Source organism: Cricetulus griseus, chromosome X (genome assembly GCF_003668045.3).
Source record: "Cricetulus griseus strain 17A/GY chromosome X, alternate assembly CriGri-PICRH-1.0, whole genome shotgun sequence".
Classification (NCBI taxonomy): domain Eukaryota; kingdom Metazoa; phylum Chordata; class Mammalia; order Rodentia; family Cricetidae; genus Cricetulus; species Cricetulus griseus.
The window spans coordinates 113,277,896-113,302,159 of NC_048604.1; the positions used below are offsets into that span (position 1 = coordinate 113,277,896).

At 38.5% G+C, this 24,264-nt stretch overlaps 1 protein-coding gene across 1 annotated transcript in view; it reads left to right on the plus strand.

Annotated features, from left to right (window-relative positions):
- The window catches only part of Dgkk (diacylglycerol kinase kappa), a 120,824-nt gene that overhangs the window by 36,634 nt on the left and 59,926 nt on the right, over positions 1–24,264 (plus strand). The window contains exons 2-4 of the mRNA XM_027433118.2: positions 14,570–14,680; positions 16,272–16,352; positions 18,163–18,267. Of these exons, the coding sequence (XP_027288919.1) occupies positions 14,570–14,680; positions 16,272–16,352; positions 18,163–18,267 (297 nt within the window). The remainder of the gene's footprint in view (positions 1–14,569; positions 14,681–16,271; positions 16,353–18,162; positions 18,268–24,264) is intronic.

Sequence of the window (24,264 nt, forward strand, 5' to 3'; positions counted from 1 at the left end):
TTTCCTTATAACTATCCTCTTTGTAATACCTAGAAAAAGTTCATTAGCATAGACTATGCCTGTCCTCCATGTACTAACTATATTCAAAATCATTTTGTTTTCTCACTGCTCTTGTGTTAATAAAGCAAAAAAATTAGTTGTACCTGGCAGAATTCAAAGCAATGTAGAATGAACAGTCCCTTTATCTGTAGCAAAGATAAAATGATGAAAATTTTAAAAAGGAAAAGAGTAGGGTTATGGATGTGGCTCAGCAGTGGAGCACTTGCCTCGCATGCATGAGATCCTGGGTTCGAATCCCAGTACTATAAAAAAGGAATTAGAAATTAAAAAGAAAATTGTGCCAGATGGTGGTAGTACACACCTTTAATCCCAGCACTCAGGGGACAGAGGCAGTTGGATCTCTGTGAGTTTAAGGCCAGCCTGGTCTACAGAGTGAGTTCCACGACAGCCAGGGCTACACAGAGAAACCCTGCCTTGAAAAAATAAAACAAAAAAAGGAAAAGAAAAAAAAAACATTTGTAAGGAATAGCTTAAGTATGTTGCCATCCCATATTGCTGTGAGCAGGGAAATGGTTTTTTAAAGGCATAGTTTACTACAACTCTCTTGAGACTTCCAAATCCTCACAAATAAGAACATGCATTCATCGGGTGTTGGTGGCTCACACCTTTAATCCCAGCACTTGGGAGGCAGAGGCAGGTGGATCTCTGTGAGTTCGAGACCAGCCTGGTCTATAAGAGCTAGTTCCAGGACAGGTTCCAAAGCCACAGAAAAACTCAATCTCGAAAAACCAAAAAAGAAAGAAAGGAAGGAAGGAAGGAACAAAGAAAGAAAACATGCATTCATCACTCATCAGTATGGAACTATATGTTTAGATTTCCCCAAAACACATGAGTGACAAAGAAGAATAAGAAAGAATTTGGGGCCTGGGCATAAGCTCAGGGGTAGAGCACCTGCCTATCACACACAAGACCCTGGGTTCAACCCCTATCACTGAAATTCCTGGCAAGAGTTCTATTTTGATTTAGTGTAAATACATGATGGAAGTTGTTATGTAGATGCAGGCTTCTGGGATCTCTCCAGCAACATCACAGATAAACCTTACTCTTCAAACAGTTTTCTGTGCTATAAAATGGTCCTTGTGACAGCAAGTCATACTATATTTAACTAGCTTTAAGTTCTCAAGGTTAGACTTTGAAAGGTCTAACATTGGGACCTTGCTGTATAATTGGCCAGGAATCAGAACATACTGTGAGTATAGTTCCTACTAGGTAAACAGTGGTGATACTTCACTCTAGTCAGATTTTATCAGTTCTTGAGTCTGTGTTTCCCCTAGCTATGGGTAAAGGCATACAATAGAGGAGGATGTTTTCAAATCATTCAGCCTTTCAGGTCTTTGAAATTTTTCTTTTTGTTTTAATACAAACACCAGAGAGCATTATATTTGAAATGTCAATGTTCTACATTTAAAGAGACAAAGACACTCATGTTCACTAACTGTTCTAATGCAGCTTTCTCAAACCTAACATTCCTTTCCACTTACCTTAGCTATTTGTACTGACATAGCTGTTCTGCTGATGTTTGAGGTTCAACTTTTCCAAACAACCTCACATCTCCCTGCAGATGAGGGTCTTTATGTAGTTGGCAGGCACAGATTCTTTTACAGACTTCAATTAGGTTTTCTATTTGTAATCTTTGTTTCCTTTCCCAGTGATCCTTGTTCTTTTACTTGTGAAAAGTAAAGAATCTCTGCTTCCATGAACTAAATGCATAAAATCCCAAAGTAGCGCAATCTCTGGTTTACTATAGATCCACTGATCTTGTGCTATTCATACATAAAGTACACCCCAAATTTAGGACAAAACATTGATATCCCACTAAGCCACAATACCCTGCTGTAGCCTCACATACAGCTGCACTTGTATTCCAGTTCCAGCTCCAAAAGTGTTACCTTCCCAAACACAGAAAGAAGCACATATTACTTTTCTACCCTCACCGTCCATGATTTCATGTCTTATCTTCATCCTTTTTAGCATTAAATGTAATTACATTTGTTTTAACAGATTAAAATGCTGAGGCTTATAAGTTAGGTGACTTTCTCAAGGACACACACCTAATGGGGTAAGTTACGGGTCAGAGTTTCAAATCCACACTTATCTGAGTCCAAAATCTACATTCCTTTTTACTATACTAAATTTGTTTTGCCTAAATATGTGCTCAGATATATCAAAATATTCAGGTGTCTCCTGCAACAGTTACAGCTTTTAAGAGCTGGTTGATAAAAACTGGATTCCTGGACACTTGAAAATACTCTTTTTCTCATTGTCTTCCCTGGATGTGATTTTTCCCCACTCAATTTGACTTTACAAACATTCTTCAAATGTCTCCTCTGGGTAAGTTGTGGCATTGTGGGTACTATTCCTGTCAGACATAACTCAGCTATACCCTGTAGTGTGATTTATCAAGAGAATTGCATGCTGACTTTGCCTTCTCAACCTGCTCAGTTTTGACATAATTTGTGTCCTGGGATAAGGGGCTATGCATGAAGTCTTAAATTTGGTAGGAAGTCATTTTTTGTAGTATTTTTTCCGTTATATTTTGGCTTCCCTTGATAAATCAAATGCCAAATTTCTATAACCTTATGCACAGTTCCTTTTAAGGAGATGGCAGCATGGGGAAGTGGTATAATTTGCTTATATTGTATGTTACTTCTAGCATCAAATTCCATACAAATATTGCTATACAAATGGCGAATGAACTTTCGCTAATCTTGTATAGCCTCACAAACTATCCACCTTCTCACATGCAATCCACCTTATCACCTGCAATCGATATTCAGTTTTCATAAGAGATGCACTGGCAGTGGCTGTAGCATGGAATGTCTATAAATTCATGTAGGCTTTGGACTCAGGCAGGCTTGAATTCAAACTCCTCACTCTTTGGAACAGTGTATGATCTTGCAGAAGTGAATCTACCATTCTTCTAGTTTCCATGTCTGTAATATAAGAGAGATAACACTACCTTTCTGTGTTGCCCTGTTAGCATTAATGAATACAGAGTACCTAGCAGGATATTTCAGAAAAGACATACATGTCAAATGCTAGTCTGCTTAGAATGCTACTCTTATTTACACAAATAAAGAGATAAAGGGGACAATAAGGGCACAGCTGAGTCTCTGTGTTTCTCCATGCTTCAGGGTTCTTTTCTGTGCACAATGTCATTAGTGAATTTGCTTCAAACTGAACTCTCCCTTGCCCCTCCCTTCCTTAAGTCCTGTTCCCAATTAAAGTCCCTCCCCCTCTTCCAGGTCAAAATTGCCAACTGTTTATTTTGTGTGTGCACAAGATTCAAGACTAATTGTTCTTCAGATTGCCACTGATGACAACACTCTTCCCATTTTTAGTGACTGCTGCTTTGTCCCTAGCCGCTGGGAACAGAGAGCTGCACACATTGATTAGTGTATAATGTAAGAGCCAACCAAACGGTGGTGTAGAGACTGTTCCAGGACCAGTAGGAATTCTATGCATCATTGGTGGGGGAATGAACATCTCATGTCTTCCACAAGTCTGTGAGTGTTTGCTGCCACCCCAAGCTAAGCCTCTCATGTAATAGAAATGTACTATTCTTGTTTCTTTGCTTTGTTTCTTCCTCCCTTTCCAGCTCTATCCATGATCTAGTTCTTCTGGTCCCCCCTCCTCTTTCCTCCCTTATTAGTTTATTTGTACTTTTCTGGTCACCATTTTTGGATAGGCTAGCATGAGCTGAATAGCACAAGATTCAGACTCTAGTCAGCCTTGCTTAAGTCCTGAGCAGTGGGTATTTGATTACTGTAGTTAGTGGCCATTTAAGAACAGCCTTAATCTCTTAAATACAGCCTGCCTAGAGAGGAGTGGTGGTGATTTTACAAGGTGTTTGCCCACAGGGAGACGTTTTTTATAAAGTTGCAGATCTGGGCAGTGTTTCATAAACTGTGAAAAGGGTAGCAGTGGACCTTCGGGTCAAGCATCAGAACCAGCTGTGAGAAGTGGCTGCCTGGAGGGGAGGCTGCTGTAAGACAAGCACTCCAATATTTTTCAATAAGAGCCTTATGGGATGTTTTTGTGCATCAGTTGCATGACCAAATTATTTTTTAAAATGTTATGAGGAATCACTCGAATCACAGAAGACTTTCCCTTTGGGTCCAGCATGGCATTCTCTTCATTAACCCAGAGGATGTCTGCTGGTAGCCCATTTGATTACCTCGTACTTCCGACCAGTAATGATGGCAGAGGAATACTACAGAATGGCAAGAAAGTAAAAATCAGCTTTTGATCTACAAATTACTTGTTAAAATAGTATCACTCACAGAAAGTACACAAAAATCTGGAGATGACTAGCAATCTAAGCAACAGAGGAGAGGCTACCTTAAATGCCCTGCCTGATAATGAGATTGATGACTGTCTTATATGCCACCCAATAGCCCTCATCCAGCAGCTGGTGGAAGTAGAAGCTAAACAGTAAACTGGAATCCAGTTGCAGAGAAGGACGAGTGATGAGCAAAGAGGTTCAGACCAGGCTGGTGAAACCCACAGAAACAGCTGACCTGAACAATGGGGAGCTCTTGGTCCCCAGACTGATAGCTGGGAAACCAGCATGGGACTGATCCAGACCCCAGGAATGTGGGTTTCAGTGAGGAGACCTGGGAAATCTACGGGGGCCGCCTGTAGTAGATCAGTACTTATCCCTAGCATAGGTGTGGACTTTGGGAGCCTAATCCACATACAGGGATACTCCCTGAGCCAAGAAACACAGGGGTGGGCCTAGGCCCTATTCCAAAGGATATGATAGACTCTTCTGACCCCCCCCCCTATGGAAGGCCTCACCCTCCCTGGGGAGCAGAAAGGATATGCAATAGGAAGGGTTTTAGTTGAGGGAGGTTGTAGGGGAGGAGGAAAGGGAGAGGATACTGGATTGACATGTAAAACAATCTTGTTTCTAATTCAAATAAAAAAAATCTGCAAAAAGATAAAGAAAACAGAAAAAAATCTGGAGATGAAGTAAAGAGAGGCTTGTACCATTTTATTGAGTGACCCTGTGTATATCACTTTCACGAGTCACATTGATCCAAAAACAAAGTATTTCTTGCCTTGTTTATCCCTTAAAGCTGACTTCAGAATCAAATAAAGGTCTTGAAGATCAGCCTACAAAAAATGTTATATAAATTAAATAGTGATTGCTTAACTACTTTAGCTTTTAATATTAAAACAACATCGGCACAAGGCCAACAAGCTTTGATTTCTACCAACAATCCTTCTATCAGATGACTTCAAGTATGGTCTCATTTCCAATAAGGCTAGGTATTTAAATTTTTTTGTTTGCCTGAGGAAGTAACTGGTCATTCATGAGGAGTCTTAGCATTTCCATGTATTGATCCTTTAGAAAAATTACTCAGTCTTTCCAAGATGTGGTCTGTGAAATGGGATTATCATGACATCTACCTTTTAGAATTGTTTTCAGGGTCAAAAGAGATAACTCATACAGTATTTTTAGTAAGAGTTTTTCCATAATAAGGGCTCAGTGAAAACGAGCAGTTATGAGTATTGCTCTTTCCTTGTAGTTGTTACTCCAAGAAGCTTGAGACAGGTAGCTTCTTTTTCTAGAGATTTTTCACTTTTGTTACCAAGTCAGTGATTTATCTGGAACCAAGGCCCATGACAATGTTTTTCTTTGACACATTAATAATCATTGCTCTCCCCTCCCTTTCCTCTCTAGGTTTAGTGATCTGTGGAACTGCTAAACTGTAAGGCAATTTTGTTCATGCAGGGACAGTCTTCTTAAAGACAGCAAGACTATCCACATCTTCAAGGATTGAGTGGAGCATACTTTCATCTGTGTATATTCATGCACCATACCCCAAGACAATCCCACCCTTGAGCTGCCCTTAAATTTGACTCTGTTCTCCCCCTCATTATTCAGTCTCTCCCTCCTACTCTCCTTCTCCTTCTCCTCCTCTACCCATTTTAACCACTTACACACAAACACTAGTGAATTCACCTGTTTAACCTTTCCTAGTCTACCAGTGCCACTAGAAGCAAGTAGACTGAAACTGGTTTAACACCTGATTCTGTCTGCCCTATTCATAATTATTCTCAGTGCCATACCTTGAGGCTAAGAAGATCTTGAAATCCAAATGTCCCCTCTTTATTATCTAGCCACTTTATCAAGGACTGTTTGTCAGTTGAGTAGCTGATGGGACCAGTTTAGCAATAAGGCAATCTGCCCAAAACAGAAGTAAACATTTACTACCCAAGAACATGTGGTCTTTCTGAGAGACATTTAAAGACGCAGTTGGATAAATCAGAGCACAGACAACAGAAGTTGCATCTTCGGTGTCCTGCTGTTCAAGTGAGTTGTAACCAGATGAACCACGTATTTGCAAGGGTTGCTTTTGGTTTTAGGTTGAGAGCATATCCAAATAACTTTTAGATATTTATCATACTTATTAGATAGAGGCAAAAGTCTTCAGATTTAGGAGTTCCTAATTGATCCTAGCATGTTGTTACAAGGTGAAACTTGAAAATATGTGAAAAATTGGGATTATGACATTTCAGTTACCTGACCAAAGGACTGTTTCTTTTGTTTCTTCCCTGTTTGTGAAATCATTTGTAGAACATGATCTTTTTCAAGAAATTTAACTAGACCATTTGCAAGCATTACTGGTCCATTCTTTTTCCTTCAAATATTAAAAGGAGGCCTCCAGGAGGGCCTGACACTCAAATCACATCTTGATGACTTATACAGATGCTTGATGAGAGGCAGGCAAGTAGAGTCAAACAGATCACGGTTCAAATCCCAGTTCTGATATCCACTCTGACTTAGAATTAGTTACCTAACTTCAAGTCTCAGCTGTGCATCCTCTTCATCTGATGCTTTCTACTTTCACCTTAAGTGAAATAATGCAAGGGGAAATAGGCACTTGTCAGCTAGAATTAACTCTTTTTCTGTGGATGGGAATAGTCGAACTGAAACTTAGAGAAGAACTTGTCATTTTTTCCTGCTTCTAATGAGGCCATCAAGTGAGCCTTAATGGTGGGTTCAGTGATCTTAGAAGATCAGATTGAGATAAAGAGGCCATGTAGCTTGCTAGTGGCAGCCTACAATATGCAGTTTGAGCAGAGAGTCCTGAGAGAAGGAAAATGTTAGAAACTTCATCTTTGAAGGGTGATAATCATGTGAAAGGGGGAAGGAAAAAGCATTTGGAAGGAGATATTACTTTGTCATCTTGTAGAAGTTCATGGTATCAGAGAAGTAAATTGGTATTCTGGCCTCTCTGATCCTGGACAAGTTGAAGACCAAGATCCAAAATATTCTGGTATTTTTTCCTTAGAGACTTTGTATGAACCCAGAACTCCCTTTTCAGCAAGCAAGCACTGTTGTAGCACCAGGAGCTCCTGCTAAACTTTTGCTTACATTATTGCTTTCTCATCTTTCCTGATTATAAATTTCTACCTTCTTCACAGTTTGAAAATAACCTTCCTCCCCCCAATGGTGGTCTTTACTTTTGTGCATTTGTAGAGCAAAGCCAACCTTCTGCGGGAAGCTACCTTTCCACACAAACTTCCAATTCTCTAACTCCCTTCTCCCACTCAGGAATATTCTTGAAGTCAACCCATTTTTCCGATGGTCTTTTTTTTTTCATTTGTTTCCATGCTTCCCCTTGAATCCCAGAACTCTGCCCATGTTCCAGGAGGTACTGTTAATGTGGAGCAAATGCAATAGCTGTGGTTACATGAAACCCTCATCACCCCTGAAAAGTTTTAAGGAGCCCCAATCCCATTGAAATAGGCTGTCCTAAAGCCCAGTCCAGGTTCCCCCATCCATGTACTGTTTGATTTGGATACCAGCAGCCCCCCTGCGATCCTGATTTTTTTTCACCTCCAGCAAGATAGGGTTAGCTCTGAAAGTTGCAAGGCAGTTTTATGGTGAGAGCATAGACTTTGAACTCTGTAGGCCAGCACTCACATCCCAGCCCTGTCAACAAGCCATTGTAAGATGGCTTAGTTATGGGTGCAAGCCGCTCTGTAAAAGACAATCATTACCATGGCTCTGCAGGGCTGGGGGTCTGCTGAGTCCTGCATTCTTCCCAGTTATTGTTAGACCCAAGTCAGTTACCAAATGCCAAGTTATCACTTTCTGGACTTTGGCAACAAGGGCCTAGATTGTTTATCTCCTCCCCACCCTTTAAGCAATTAGTAATTCTTACCATTCTTAGAAAACTCAGGGAATTAAAAAAAAAGGAAAGAGGGGTATACTAGAGATCAGAGAAGACACAGACTAACAGGCTAAACTTTTAATGTTTCTGTCACTGAATTTCCTGCTCCCCCTTTTAGCTATCCCAAAATTTCTAAGTGTTACAACTTTAATATCCCAGTGGATTCCTTTTTTGTCACCAATTCTTGATATTCATCTTACTGATTGCTCATGTCAGGGAACGACACTTATATGCAGAGGATTATTGAAATGTTGTTTAATGGAAGGAGATCTGAAACCACCACCCATCAATAGTAAACCATATAAATAAGTAACATTCTATCTACACAATGAGATGTTATGCAATTGTAAAAACAAATGAGGATGCAACACATATACTGAGATTATAAGCGCTCCCTGATATATTAAATGTAGAAATCCAAGAAACATTGTACTCAGAAGTCTATGAATTACACTGAGAATGAGAATAGATGTGTATCATACATTTGTACATGTTTGTAAACTATCTTTTGAGTGATGTGCAAAGGACTAGTTAAAGTTTTTTACATGCTTTAGAAAACTAAATAGAACATCATCCTAGGTTTTTCTATTTTTTACTGGCAACGAATAGAAACCTGGATGATCCCCAACATTTTTTCCTTAGCATAAAATGCAGTAGAAGTAGTTCACTAGTCTGTACTGCCTTGTCAGTACTAGGATGACTCACAGCTCTTAGTTTGTCTGTGGCTGTCCTGAATTTAGGGCTGCGACTCATTAAAAAAAAAAAAAAAAAAAAAAAAAACAGGCAGTACTTCTCCCTACTTCTCATCCTTCTGTTATAGCACCCAGCCAGCCATGGACTAAAGTTCTCAAAATTGGTACAAGTAGAGTCTCAGCCTCACAATTCACAAGAAACAAGGAACCCCGAGTGGCAGATATATGCTCTGCAGGGTATCCTCATCTAACTGACAAGGAAATTGAGGCTCAGAGAGGTTAAGTGATTTGCCCAAGGTCACACAGCTAGTAAGTGCTGGAGCCAGTCTGTCTGACTCCTGCCAAATCAACAAGACCCTGGGGAATGTAAAGCTTTCACAGAAACAGTGGCTCTGGCCTTTCTTAAAGCCTAAAGCACCCAGAGTTGCATTTTAACTAAATCAAACACTGTTGCTCTGAATCGACTTTGGCAGGCCCATTACCCCCACCCCCAAAGCAAAGAGAATAGATGTTCTGGGTTCGGAGACTGAAGGAGACAAAAAGCTTCAGAAGCTGCCCTCATAGTGAGGGTTCAGTTCTTATTTGGCGAGGTGATCATCCGTCAACTCAGCCCAGCCTTCTTCACAAGAGCAGTGAGAGCAAATAGGACCGAAGCATATGTAGCAGGCTGCTAACAGGTACTGGTGCATTGTCGTGATGTTTGCCTACTGTTTCATTGGGTGGGAGTGCAGATCAATTTGGCTATGTAATAGGGGCTCATTTTACGAGGAAGGAGAATATAATTCCCCAGATCCTCACAAGCCACAGAAAAAAGAGACATAGCAGAGAGCCGAAACTTTGGGGACTTGGGAGGAAGATAAGAAAAGGTCATGGCCACAGCTGTGCTTGCGCTTTCTCAATTAAGCAACAGGCAGAAGTTAATTGCCTGTAGGTAATCAGGATCCTATTGAGATATTTTAGATGTTTTCTAAATATGGAGCAAAAGAAATGCTCTCCATTGGTATTGACAATTTATGTGCGCCGAGTCTTTGAGAGTATGATGAAGAAAAAATCCCTGACCCTGGGCATGGGGATTTCTAGAAGTAATGGATTTAAGGATTGACTTATCAGACAGAATCCAAAATGAAATGAAGCTAGGTTTTCCAATATTCTAGCCTTTCTTCAAGAGCTCTACAGTTTTGATAGACATTTTGTATGAACACTGTACACGGGCCCTGCTTACCTATGCTTCTGCATCCAGCACTCTCGGGATTTGAATGAAACTTAGTGCATCTGTAGTGTTTGAATTGTGGGACTATAGATGTATTATCGACCAAAATTATCACCACTACAGCGCAGTCTTCCTGAGTTATGTGGGTTTTAATGGCACAGCTGGCAGGAAAGCCTGAGAGACCTGTCTGCAGTGTGCTCAGGTTAAGAAGCATCAGATCGTGGGTGGCATGGCTTTTCAGTATGTACAAGGACCTCGTTAGCACTAACTTCTGCCTACTTGGTACAGTACAGATATTCACAACAGGAATGTGACAGATTAGACAAGGAGGATTATGCCTCTTTTTATTAAATCAGTGATGTCTCCATAAATATGGTCAAGAAGATTTTGTTACTTAGTGTCCCATTCCTCAGTCCTTTTATAAGTAACTTAAAAACTGTTCTGACAAACATTTCAGCCCCAGGATGCTGCAGTCTCCAATGTTTTACAAAGCAGAGCATTATTTAAGAGGAAAACTGTCAAATTATTTGGTGATAACCGAAGAAGAAAAATATCTGGGTAAATCATTTCAAGGAACTGTGGAAAAAATATTTTCAATAAAAACTAAAAGTAACAAAGAACTAAGCTCGTGGATTTTTCCATAGGGCAGAATTAACTAGAAGATGCTACCTAAATATGAATTCTAATTAATCTTTTAGTCACCCTTGGATTGTTACTTCAAAAAAAAAGCAGAACTTCCTTCATGCTCACCATGGAACATTATGTCTCTAGAATGATAAGGATGGCTAGTTGGCCCTTGGGGGAGGCTCATTAGCTCAGTTCTACTAATGACTGTTCAGAGCTGTTCACAGAACGCAATCCCAATTTTAGCTATCTGTGATCAGGTCTTTTAGGACAAAGTTTAGTGGGGGTTGGGTGGGGTTTGTGTTCACTGCGTAGCATACATACTAATTAACCAGGCATTCCCACTTTTCTTGTCAGAGGGAGAAAAAGCAGAGTCCACCACCATTTTGTAATTGCAGGTTGAGAAAAATAGTGGAGAATTCCAAGCCTTCAGATTTACTATCAGGAAATTATAGACCACACCGTGCATGGCAGCCCAGGGAGGGTAGTGAGATGTGCAGTCTGCAAAAAGCAAATGGCTGGGACGCATGGGAAGTTCTCCTGGGACAAAGGCAGAGCTCTACCCTTAGCACATCTATCTAAAGGCTAGCCTTGCCTCTCTGTTTGCTCCTTCCAATCACCTCACAGACATTTGTTCTGTTTGGTGGTCCCGAGCAGTCAAAGTCATTTTCAATGTTTGTATCTCATTGACTTGTAGAAATTCCCTGAAATTTGCTTCTACTTGTTCAAGCTATCATCCTGAGGTTGCCTTTAGAAAAAAAATGTCAACAGTTTATTTTAAAACACAGAAATACACTGAGCTGAAATCTGGAACCTAGTTGAAGAGAGGGAGGAATGAAGAGCGAAGGGGTCTGTACCAGGTTGGAGAAACCCACAGAAACAGTTGGCCTGAACAAGGGAAAGCATATCGACCCCAGACGCTCTTTGGGAGGCCAGTACAGGACTGATCCAGCCCCCTGAGCATGGATGCCAGTGGGGAGGCCCCTGCACTCCTGGGAGCCTCCGGAGGTGGACTGGCGTTTTGCCCTGGTGTGTGTGGGGGACTTTGAGAGCCCATCCCACTTGAAGGGATGCGCTCTGTCTCTGGACACATGGGGAGGGGCCTAGGCCCAGCACAGGAAGATTTGGTGGACTTTGTGGAGCCCCTGTTGGGGGCCCTACCCTGCCTGGGGAGTGGTGGGTGGATGGGGTGGGGGGTAGGTTGGAGGTGGGGGAGAAGGAATGGGGGTGAGGGGAGGGAGAGGGAGAGGGGACTTACATGTGAAACAAGCCTGTTCCCTAACTTGAATTAATAATAATAATAATAATAATAATAATAATAATAATAATAATAATAAGTAAAAAAATAAAAAAAAATAAAAATAAAACAATGATTGGGTTAGTATGTTAAGTTTTTCTAAGAGGGAGTAGAGTTTGCAAAGAAAAGGACTGTGGCCACTTTTAGTTCTTAGATATCCAGGTTTGGGTACTCATATATGTTTGCCTAATGATATAGAGCCTGTGTTTAGACATTATCTCTACTGTGCATAAATTACATAGACATTATCTGCCTCCAACTTGGTAATGTGTGTCTTCCATGAATAGACTTCATATGCATGAGTACTAAACTTACTGAAACCTCCTCTGAAGTGATAGCAGCTATAATTCAGACATTGCAAACTCTTTGCCTGGCAGCTAGCCATAGCTTGAAAACTGTTTTCCTTGCATTAAAATGTTTTTTCCCATTAGGTGCTACCATTGAAAAATTGTAATATCTTCATATAATAAACCAGGGCTTGCAATTATGAATAAAGTGCCTATAAACATTTGTGGTGCAGATTTTTACAATGATTTAAGTTTTGCGTGTACTTGGTATATTCCAAGGATTTCGATTGCCAGATCATACCTTGATTTTACAAGAAACTGACAAACTGTCTTGCAAATGGCCTATAACATTTAATATTCCTAACAACAATGAATGAGAGTTCCTATTACTGCACATCCTTAGTACTATTTGATGTTGTTGGTATTTTAGATTTTAGCCATTCTAATTCATGTATACTATATGTATATATAAATTTTAAAGTTACTTTCTTCATGCTTGCTAAATATTACACTGTGCATCTTAACTTACCAGAATCCATTTCTGATTTATAATTTATAGTAATATATATATATATATGTATATATATGCATGTATATGTATATATGATATATAACTTAAAGTGATATGCAGAAACTTTGCTCCTACACAGACTTGCTAGCTTGAATGGCTCCTTAATAGTGCAGATGGCCCAGAGTTAAGAGTACTTTACGCTCTTCAGGAGGAGCCAAATCCAGTTCCCAGCACTAACATAGGCCCTGGAGTAGCAGTTGTATTTGGGATGGCATGTGGATGGAAAGGATGTAGTCTAGAGATAGATAAAATAGGAATATGAGAAAGGTAATTATTTTTCCTTCTTGCTTATAATAATATCATAAAATAGCTGCCAAATGCCTGGACTAAAATCTGAATCCTCTTGGGATATTACATGCCCAGGTTACAATGTAAAAAAAGATCTTGGTTTAATAGCCCATTTTTAAACAGTGAAGGTGCTTTTCAGAAAAGAAAGTAGATATTTAGATAACCTGGTAGGCTCAGTTATAGGTCTTTAAACTAAAAATAGGGGAAGGGAAATATTCAATAAACTGATAATACCACATGTGAACTCCCTCCTGTGGAACAGGGCTTAAGTCCAATCAGAAAGTGATTGGTTAACTCTACAACCTTAATGCTTCTATTGTACTAGTGGACACATCTTGCCATGCAGGTCAGTATTATAGTATGCAAAATCTGGAACTGGATTAGGTGATTGATGTCTTTTCTGGAAATACATCTTTTAAACATTATCAATCAATTAAAACATTTAAGATATACTAGTTAGGCTAAACAAAACACTTCTTTGGCCACATCATAGTAAATTCTGATTTAGATGATGGAGACTTCACAGGAAAAAAAAAGAACCTTGATTTGGTGAATTTAGTTGTCTGGCTCTTTGTCCAATTAGTCTGGATGAGTACTTCCGCAGTCCTTATGTTGGTTTGTTTTCTATAACATAACCCAGAATGTCTTCAGTGATGAAGACAATACGTAGTTTCTGTATCCGGTAGGATCAGTCTGTTGTGCAATAACTGGAAAATCATTGGCCAGACAATGTGCTAAATAAAGTAATCAGAAGGTCATTGTCTTTTGGAGTCCTTTTTATGCTTGCTCCGTCAACAGTTGGTGAATCCCCTGAAGGCCTTGATAAGAAATTTATATTTGGTTCTAAAAATATTAGGAAGCTATTGGAGGCTGGTGAGCAGTGAAGAGACGTAATTCAACTTAGTATTCTAAGAAGAATCTTCTAAAGGAACTGATTGGAAGGCTGTATCTAGGGCTACAGCCTTGTCAGTTTAGGAAAAGCTGCCTTTCCTGAACGTAGCCGTTTCCACTGCTACTTGCACTCTCTCGGGATTGTCATTTCTATATTTATATATGTTTGCTTTTCTCTCTACTTTTACCACAAATGGAGACATTCTCCATTGCTTTTGAGCAATATATCCAAAAAATAACTTGAAGGATATGCCACCACAAGCGTTTTATAGTAAGAAAACCAATGCCTTTTCTGTTGGAACTAATTTCCTTGTGTTCTTGCCTGGCCTACAGGCTATTATTCATCAGCTATATAGCAGAGATAGAGTTTTCCAGATAAGTAATTTTCCCATCTGAGAGAACAAATAAACACTCTCACAAATTCATCTAACCTATCTATTGCTATGTTTGTGTCTTTCAGAAAATACTGAAGGAAGGACCCCTGCTAAAGAACTGTAACTCCTTCAAGAGATGGAAGCTTAGATATTGCATGATTCAAGGACAGAAGCTCTACTTTGCACACCATCCTTCGGTAATTATAGAACCCTTTCATCTGCATGAGTGGGTGGGTGCCAAGAAATATGTGGGTACGGAGAAGTCCATCAATAAAATAGAAGTTGAAACCATCTATTCTACCCTTAACTAATCCAAATGAGTGATAGTAATTTTCCTTTGCACTTCCCTATGTCTCTTCATTTTTGTGGATTTCCTAGTTAGTTTCTATATCCAGAGCTGCCTACAAAATTTGTAGTACTAATGAAAATGCAGAACCCTTTATTCAAAAACCAGGAAAAATGTCATTAATGGTACTAACACAAACTGTTTATTTATACTAAAATATAAAGCATTAGCTTATGGTGTTTTAATTTGGTATTTAATGTTATTCTTAAAAAATAAATAATTACTGTGAAATTTGCCATTTAATTTTCATTTGTACCATTCCAGTTTTAAATATAAATATAAGAGCATATAACTTACATAAAGAACAACCATCATTATATAATTTGGGTTAGTAGCTCTTACATGCAGATATATTTTGTTTTCAGCAGTATCCAAAGCTAGCTCTTTCTTTTTCACTTTTTTATATTTTCACATTCTGCCAACAAACATTTTCTGAGTAAATGGAAAAGGCACAGTAGCTTGCTCTAGCTTTCCTTTTCAGCATTAATGGTTGCATAATACAAGGACAGAATAGGAATAAGAATGAATAGAATAGGGTTCCTTGGTTGCTTGTTTCTTAAAAAAAAAAAACAAAATAAAAAAAAAACACTGCCTTTTCTTCGTGTTTGTAACAAGTTCTGGCTCCAACAGAATGTGTGGACTGTCAGTATCCACGCCTGCTCAGTCATAGATATAAGTATTTTGTACTTGCATTACCACCATGATGGAAGCCACTGAAATTCTAAGTTCAGGTATATGATAAATACAATTAGAATGACAAAACACGGGCAGGCATGCGATGATACATGTTTCCTATATCCATGTGCACAGCCCATGTTCTTATTGGGCTTTATTTACAAAGCACAAGCCCAAAAATCAAATGATCAGGAATTTAAAGATGGCAATAATAAAGCATTAGACCAAGTCCTAGGCCATTCTGAACGTGGAATGTTATATGACAACACAGGTTACATAGTGATCAAATAGCCTTGTCTATATTGACAGTACTGATTTCCTGCTGCTAGCTATACCACATTACATACACCAGGAGATACAGACCGCAGACTGGCTGTTACAAGGAAGATAGACAAAAGCTGCCACCCAATAAATTAGGACTTAATAATAATTCATACTACAAGTTCCCCAGGTAGGCTATATTTTGTTATCTTATCTAGCACTAACTTTATATTTGGATGAGTCTGCTGACCAGCCCAAGGCTTACTGCAAATCTACAGAAAAGATTTAGGAAAGTTGTGTTTCTAATTAGTTTTTTTTTTCTATTTGCCACATGCCATATCTACAAAAGTCATAAATCTTAGCCCTCAAGACAAATAAATGGTTGGATCATAACTGCCAAAAATGTTTGTCAGTGTGTGTGTGTGTGTGTGTGTGTTTATCTTTTAATGTCTATTTGCCTAATTAATCAGGTGGCTTCTTATAATTCTCCCTCTATATCTTTCCAGTTTGCACACTGTGAAACAATTGATCTGTCTCAAGTTGCTTTGGCCGAAAGTAGCTGGAGAAATCTTTGCCACGGTTTTTGTGTAAGTAAGATTGAGAATAATGAATGGGCATGGGTGGGGCTAGCTAAGAAGTAGTGTTGTTCTACCTATTTGTTCTATTTTGGGGGATATCAGGGTTAACAAGTCTTCTTTGATTGCAAAGCACTATTATTCATACAAATTTCCACTAGCCTAATGATAGATAAGATGAGTACTAATCATGTTCTCTATCAACGGGCTGCTAGAAAGCCAAGCTGACTTCAAGGGACAAGGGGCCTTTGACTATTATAGTGTTTAGTTGCTCTTCTAGGTAAAAGAAGTATCATCAGGAAGGGTTTCAAGAGACTGATAAGTCATAGAAAAAATTAGAATAACCAAGTTTCATGGCATAATTTCCTTTGTCAGGATAAGTAATCCACAGTGAAATCTAGCCCATAGTGAGGCTGCAGATGAGAATACTTCTGAAAAAGCAGAAGTGTCCAGGGCTTAGTGTGCTTGGGATATTGTACCACTTTGGTCATGCATGAAAATCTAAACCAGAAGAATCACTGAAAAGTGTCAAGTTCACTATACCTGAACCTTACCTTCTCCAAAAATTGTTTTCCTCAGCCTCATCAGTTGATTTTATTAGGGTTTCTCTTGAGGTTAGGCTACCCCTTATCATATTGGAAACACAGGGCTGTTGCACATCAGATCAGATAAAAATTGGATTTGAAATGAAGGAGTGACTATAGTCATTATCCTAACCAGCTCCTATGCCTATCCACCACAAAATCAAGTGCTACATGCAAAAGGAGACAGAAAATGCATGTCAGCATGGTTAACACTATCTTCAGTTTGAGACAGCCATCATTAAAACAAGCAGAGCCATTGAAGCAATGACTGACACCATAGCCAATAGTCTTCTCTCTATCTGTCTGGAAAAAGTTGAAGTTCTTATTGTCTACATCATTAAGACCTTCAGTACTGGATCAGTGAGATGGCTCATCAGGCATAAGAGTTTGTCATGCAGGCTTAGCAATCTGAACTCAATCCCTGGATCCCATCAAGGAAGGAGAGAACTAACTCCTAAAAATTGGCCTTTATACATGGTCTTTGCCACATGTATACCTATACTCACATACATCTTTGTACACACATATCATACACACACAATAATAGACAGACAGATAGGTAGATAGATACATAGATAATAGATAAAATAAGACCTTCAGCATGGCTTTGATACTGTTCCTGGCTGGGTTCTTGCACTTATCCCTCCTTGCCCATGATAAAGGAACTGGATATTTTGACATCTTTTTTGCCCTCAAACAACAAGAGAGGCACTCTGTTGAAGCAAATACACTTTCATTACTTCTCAAAGGGCAGCAGTGAGCAAGTAAATATTTTAGGGAAGCTCATTTTAGAAATGGATGACACATAGCTTTGTGTTTAAGAACGTGGATTCAAAAATCAAAGAATCTGCCTTCATTTTTTTAACTTCTGGGTGACTCTAGACAAGTCATTTAACACCCTTGTCTTTGTTTTCCTGGGTGTGAAAGGGGAAGAATTACAGTGTCCATCTCATGGGAATGTAATGAAGATTGATTGAAATGATAGTCCTAGAAGTGCATTGGAATAGTGCTTGACACGCATGAAATAGTATTAAAGTGTTAATTATTACTATTATAATTATTATTGTCTTGAATAGTTATGAGAGTAGCTGAGGGTGGCTCTGGAAACTTATGTCTTATATTCAAGAAGTGGCTAGGAATATACTTGGTACCTATGTCTAATTTTGTAGAGAATTTGAAGACTCAAGGCAGGGTGCTTTGTTGGTGAAAATAAACTAATAATATGATGTTTTGTTTAGGTTATCACACCACATCGAAAAATCTCCCTGGTTGCACCCAGTCGGAAAGACATGGAAGAATGGATTAACGTCATAAAAACTGTCCAACAGGGAGAAATCTATGAGGTAAGGCAAAAGGTAGCGAATACACACAACTCTCAGGAGAAAATGCTTAAGTGATTACATTAGGGAAGTTGGTTTTCAAACAAAAAACTTTATAGGAAAAATTAATTTAGGTTCAGACCCTGGTAACCATGGAGCACTGTACATATCTGGTAGATATGTCATGGTATACCCAGTAAATGAAATCTATGAGATGTATTATGCAGCTAACTTAGATGTCCATAATTGTTAAGAAAGGTGCAATTGGCAGTTTTAATTCCTGTCTTCAGAATAACAAAAGTAACATTTAAAGAAACTGAGGCTGAGAAAGAGAAAGGAATCAGATTAAGGAGAAATAAGCACTCACCCACATCTCATCAGGGTTCTTTTTCTCCTTCACTGTCTCTAAAATAATCAGAGCTACTATTCAGGCAGTGATCTGGCCTCAGCTAGCTCGTCTGTAAATCTACCACAATTATATCTATATGAGATGCAAGATGGAAAGGATAATATCATCTATTTACTTAGAAAAATGTCTATACGTAGTGAGGCTAGATAATGTTTTTGAAAGAGTATATAAATCTAAGGGAAATTTTGAAGTCAGAGTTTTGGGTGGGATTCATACAAAGTCCACCCTAAACCAAAACTCTTCTCTGAAAGTCTTGGCAATAAAGGAACTAAATGAATATAGTCTTTAAATTTCTTGATGTTACACAGCATGCTAAAAAATGTAATCCAGAAAAATATAACAAAAAAGATTCTTAATGTATTACATAACTAATAAAGATAGAGGGTTGTTTTGGGCATTTAGTCTGGAGCAGTGTGCTCAGTAATAATGAGGCTTAGGAATTAAAAATAATGCCCTTAAGAAGAACCATATTTCCTTATAATCTAAGATTTTTCAGGATTTTGACTACTCTGTGTTATAGCTATACATTGAGCTGTTCATGACTATGATAAGGGTAACATGCCAATATGACTAAGCTGGAGCCTCCAATACACCATGAAGCCTTCTTACAGGCCTACAATGTATAGTGTTTAATTGAGAGTCCTCATAGACTCTGATGGCTTTCATGTGACTTGGAACTTAGTATTGATCTGTTTTTCTTCTCTCTTTCATTCTTTACTGCTGACTCTCACTCTCAAGGAACAATGCCTTTCTCTAAGCTTATTTCAGTTCAAACTGGAATGTTTCTGACACATCACACAGTATTTCCAATTTCAAAAGAAGTCATGTAGGATATTTTGAATTTTAATTATTAGTTTAGGAATGCAAAAATCCTACAAAAAACAGAAAATAGATATGTGATTATTAACTCAATTGAATTAAACACCTTGTTATTGACAACCCAGCACATACTAGAAAAGAATAATTTGCCTGTTTATTCTCTTGGAAGAATTGTAGAGTTGCCTCGGTGACATAAATATATTAAGGAACACTTTCAGCTGCTAGAATACTCTCACTACTAGGACCTTAGCATTTCATCTTGTTTGAAGCTTAAACAAGCAAATATTTCCTTTTTGTATGTACCTTCTCTAACAGTCTTTTCAATCTTCTGTCACCAACAGTGCATGACATTTGTAGTGACCAAAGATTAATCAAGGGTTTAGTGACCTAGTAAAGTAGTGACAAATTGGATAATATATTGTAAACTATATTTATTACCAGATAGTTCTGGTGCCAAATGTGGTGAAAAAAAGGTAGAATTCTAGTTCCTGATTCCAGTGAGTGTTTAGATAGTTAGGGAGACAAGATACACACAAATAGATGCTAGTACGTAAGAGATACAAAAGCAGTATAGGAGTGCAGAAGGGGAAAGGATAAGCACCTGGAGTTCTCTGGTAAGAATTAGTAGAGAAGAAACTTGAACCTGGCCGCGAAAGATAAATGGGACTTAATTTGTTGCAAAGGTTTGAGCCAGCAGAGTGCCCTGAACACAGAAACTGATCCCTTTGAAATGCAATGGGCCATGCCTGGGAAATGTTTAGAACTGTGAATACAAGAAGAAGAAGAAGAAAGAAGAAGAAAGAAGAAGAAGAAGAAGAAGAAGAAGAAGAAGAAGAAGAAGAAGAAGAAGAAGAAGAAGAAGAAGAAGAAGAAGAAGAAGAAGAAGAAGCAAAGCCAGAGAGATGAACTAGGCCTAATGGCAGATGTTTTTCAGTGCCAGAAGAGTTGTATGATTTAGAAATACAGAATAGAGCAGCTGGGGAGATGGCTCAAAGGTTAATGCTTGCCAATGAGTGTGAGAACCTGAGTTTGGATCCCAGAACCCCCACATAAAAAGCTTGGCATTATAGTAGATTCCTTTAAGCACTGGGGCCAGAGAGGTGCAGACGCAGCTGGATCCCAGGAGTTAATTGGCCAACCAGTGTAGCTAAGATGGTAATGTTTAGGGTGCGTGAGAGACCTACCTCACAAAATAAGTTAGGGAGCAATGCATGTAGATACTTGATGGCCTTCCCCACACTTGCATGCAGGTACACCTGTACATATGTATGTCACATATGTACAAACATGTGTACCCCCCCAAAACACAGAAGGGATTAGACAGGGAAAACTAGAGGCTAGAACTTTAGGGAGGAAGTTACATATCACCTCAGGCAAGACAAAGTTAAGTCCCAGAAAGATAATAGAAAAGGGGACAGATAGTAAATGATAATTAGTAAATAGTGGAGTAAGAAGAGAAGCTAAATATAAGAAAAAGACAAAGTGGGACTGGGAATAGAAGTCAATGTTAGAATATATAACCTACCATGTGAGAGGCCTTTGGTTTCATCTCCAGCATTGAAAGAATATGGTAGGAAGGAGTTTTTGACAGGAAGTATTGTTCACCTAAAGGCCCAATCTTAAAATGTTTCTGTTTTTTCCTCTGTAGTTGTTCATCTTTCCCCTTTATTTAAAATAGATTCATTGCTCATACAATATATCCAATCCTCTCTGGGCCTACAGGTTGTGGGTTGGTTCTCATTACTTAATGGCTAATATCAACATATAAGTGAATACATAGCATATTTATCTTTCAGAGTCCCAGTTACATTGCTTAGGATGATGTTTTTTCGAGTTCCATCCATTTACCTGCAAATTTCATGGCATCATTTTTAAATTTTTATTTATTTATTTATTTTTAACAGCTGAGTAATACTCCATTGTGTAAATGTACCACACTTTCTTTATCCATTCTTCTGTTGAGGAGCATCTAGGTTGTCCCAGTTTCTGGAGATTATGAGTAAAACTGCTGTGAATATAGTTGAACAAATGTCTTTATGGCATGGTGAAGTGTCCTTTAGGTATATGCTAAATAGGTATAGATGGATATTAAAGTAGATCAATTCCCAACTTTCTGAGGAACTACCATAGTGATTTCCATAGTGACTGTACAAGTTTGCACTCTGACCAGCAATGGATGAGTGTTCCGCTTGTTCCACATCCTTGCCAGCATGTGCTGTCACTTTTATTATTGACCTTAGTCATTCTGACAGGTGTAAGAAGGAATGTCAAAGTTGTTTTGATTTACATTCCTCTGATGGCTAAGGATGTTGAACATTTCTTTAAGTGATTCTCAACCATTTGAGTTTCCTCTATTAAGAATTCTGTCTATATTTTTACCCCATTTTTTATTGAATCTTTTGATTTTTTTGATGTCTAGTTTGAGTTTTTATATATTTCTTGGAAATTAGTCTTCTATTGGCTGTGACGATGGTAACAAACCCTTTCCCATCCTGTACACTGCCACTTTTGTCCGTATGGCATTGACCTTTATCATGTAGAAGCTTTTTAGTTTCATGAGTTTCCATTTATTAATTGTTCATCTTAGTGTCTGCACTAATGTTGTTCTATTCAGAAAGTCTTCTCCTGTGCCAATGCATTCAAGGCTATTCCCTTCTTTGTAGCACAAATTCCAATTAGCCTTAATAATAAACCTTGAAGTCAGATATTGGGGGGAGCTGAAAGATCAGAGAAGCAAAGCAGCCAGCCACTAGCTCTTATCTCTACCTAAGACTGAAAGGGCGATCCTGTCTCCATGAATACTCAGACTGAATGCTCAGACTGAGTTCCTTTGTCCTCCTGCCTTAAATTCGTCTCTCTACCCAGCCATATCACTCCTGTCTCCACCTCTGTAGTACTGGCATTAAAGGCATGTGATCCCAAGTGCTGGAATCACCTTTGTGTGAGTTCTGCTTCTCTTTTAGACAGAGTTAATGTCATGTAGCCCTGGGTGGCCTTGAACTCCCAGAGATCCATCTGCCTCTGTCTCCTCACTGACACCCACGTTCAGGGGGTCTAGAATAGTCCTATGCTGGTTTCCCAGTTATCAGTCTGGGGACCATGAGCTCCCTCTTGTTCAGGTCAGCTGTTTTTGTGGGTTTCACCAGCTTGGTCTTGACCCCTTTGCTCATCACTCCTCCCTTTCTACAACTGGGTTCCAGGAGTTCGGCTCAGTGTTTGGGCTGCTGATTTTTATGAATTAATTTTGTATCTAGACACTTTGCTGAAAGTTATCAGCTGTACAAGGTCTCTGGTGAAATTTTCAAGTCAGTATCATATCATCTACAAATAAAGATACTTTGATTTCTTCCTTTCCAGTTTGTGTTCCATTTGTCTCTTTCAGTTTCATTATTGCTGTAGCTAAGACATCATTGGCTAGGTATGGAGAGAGTGGATAACTTTGTATTGTTTCTGATTTTAGTGTAATTGCTTTGAGTTTCTTTCCATTTAATTTGATTTTGACTATGGGCTTGATGTGAACTACCTTTATTATTTTGAGGTATGTTCCTTGTATCCCTAATCCCTCCAGGACTTCTGTCATAATGGAATGTTAGATTTTGTTACAGACCATTTCTGCATCTAATGAGTTTATCATGCGTTTTTTGTCTTTCAGTTTTTTATATGGTGGATTACATTTATTGTGGGGGGGCTTTATATTGAAACATCTCTTGGATGAAGCCTGATCATGGTTGATGATTTTTTTGGTGTGTTCTTAGATTTTGTTTGCTAGTATTTTACTGAGAATTTTTGCATCTATGCTCCTAAAGGATATTGGTCTGTTATTCTCTTTCTTTGTTAAGTCTGTATATGGTTTGGAAATGAGAATAATTGTGACCTCATGAAATGAATTGAACAACGTCCCTTATGTTTCTATTCTATTGATGACTTTGAGGAGTATTGGTGTTAACTCCTTTTTGAAAGTCTGGTAGAATTTTGTGTTAAAACCGTCTGTCCCGCTGGACGTACACCTTTAATCCCAGCCTTGGGAGGCAGAGGCAGGCAGATCTCTGTGAGTTCGAGACCAGCCTGGTTTACAAGAGCTGGTTCCAGGATAGCCTTCAAAGCCACAGAGAAACCCTGTCTCAGAAAACAAACAAACAAAAACAAACAAAAAGTCCCATCTGTCCCTGAGCTTTTATTGGTTGGAAAATTTTTAATGACTTTCTATTTCATTGAGCAATATAGGTTTATCTAAATTGTTTATCTCATCTTGATTTTTATTCATTTCTTTTAGATTTTCCAATTTGATGGAGTATACTTTTTAAAATGTGTCCTTAAAATTCTCTGGATTTCTTCAGTATCTGTTATTATACCCCTCCTTTCATTTCTGAATTTGTTAATTTGGATATTGCCTTTGGTTAGTTTGGATAAAATTTTGTCTATCTTGTTGATTTTTTTCAAAGAAACAACTCTGTTTCATTGATTTTTTATATTGTTCTCTTTGTTTCCATTTTATTCATTTTAGTCCTCAGTTTGATTATTTCTTGCCATCTAGTCCTTTTGAAAGTGATTTCTTGTTTATGTTCTAGAGATTTCAGGCAGGCTCTTAAGTTACTACTGTGAGAGTCCTTGATTTTTTTCCCTTATTTTTATGTAGGCACTTAGTGCTATGAACGTGCCTCTTAGAAGTGTTTTCATTGTGTTCTATAAACTGGGGTTTGTTGTGTGTTCATTTTCATTCCATTATAGAAAGTCTTTCATTTCTTTATTTCTGTCTTGACCCATTTTTCATTCAGTAGTGAGTTGTTCCGTTT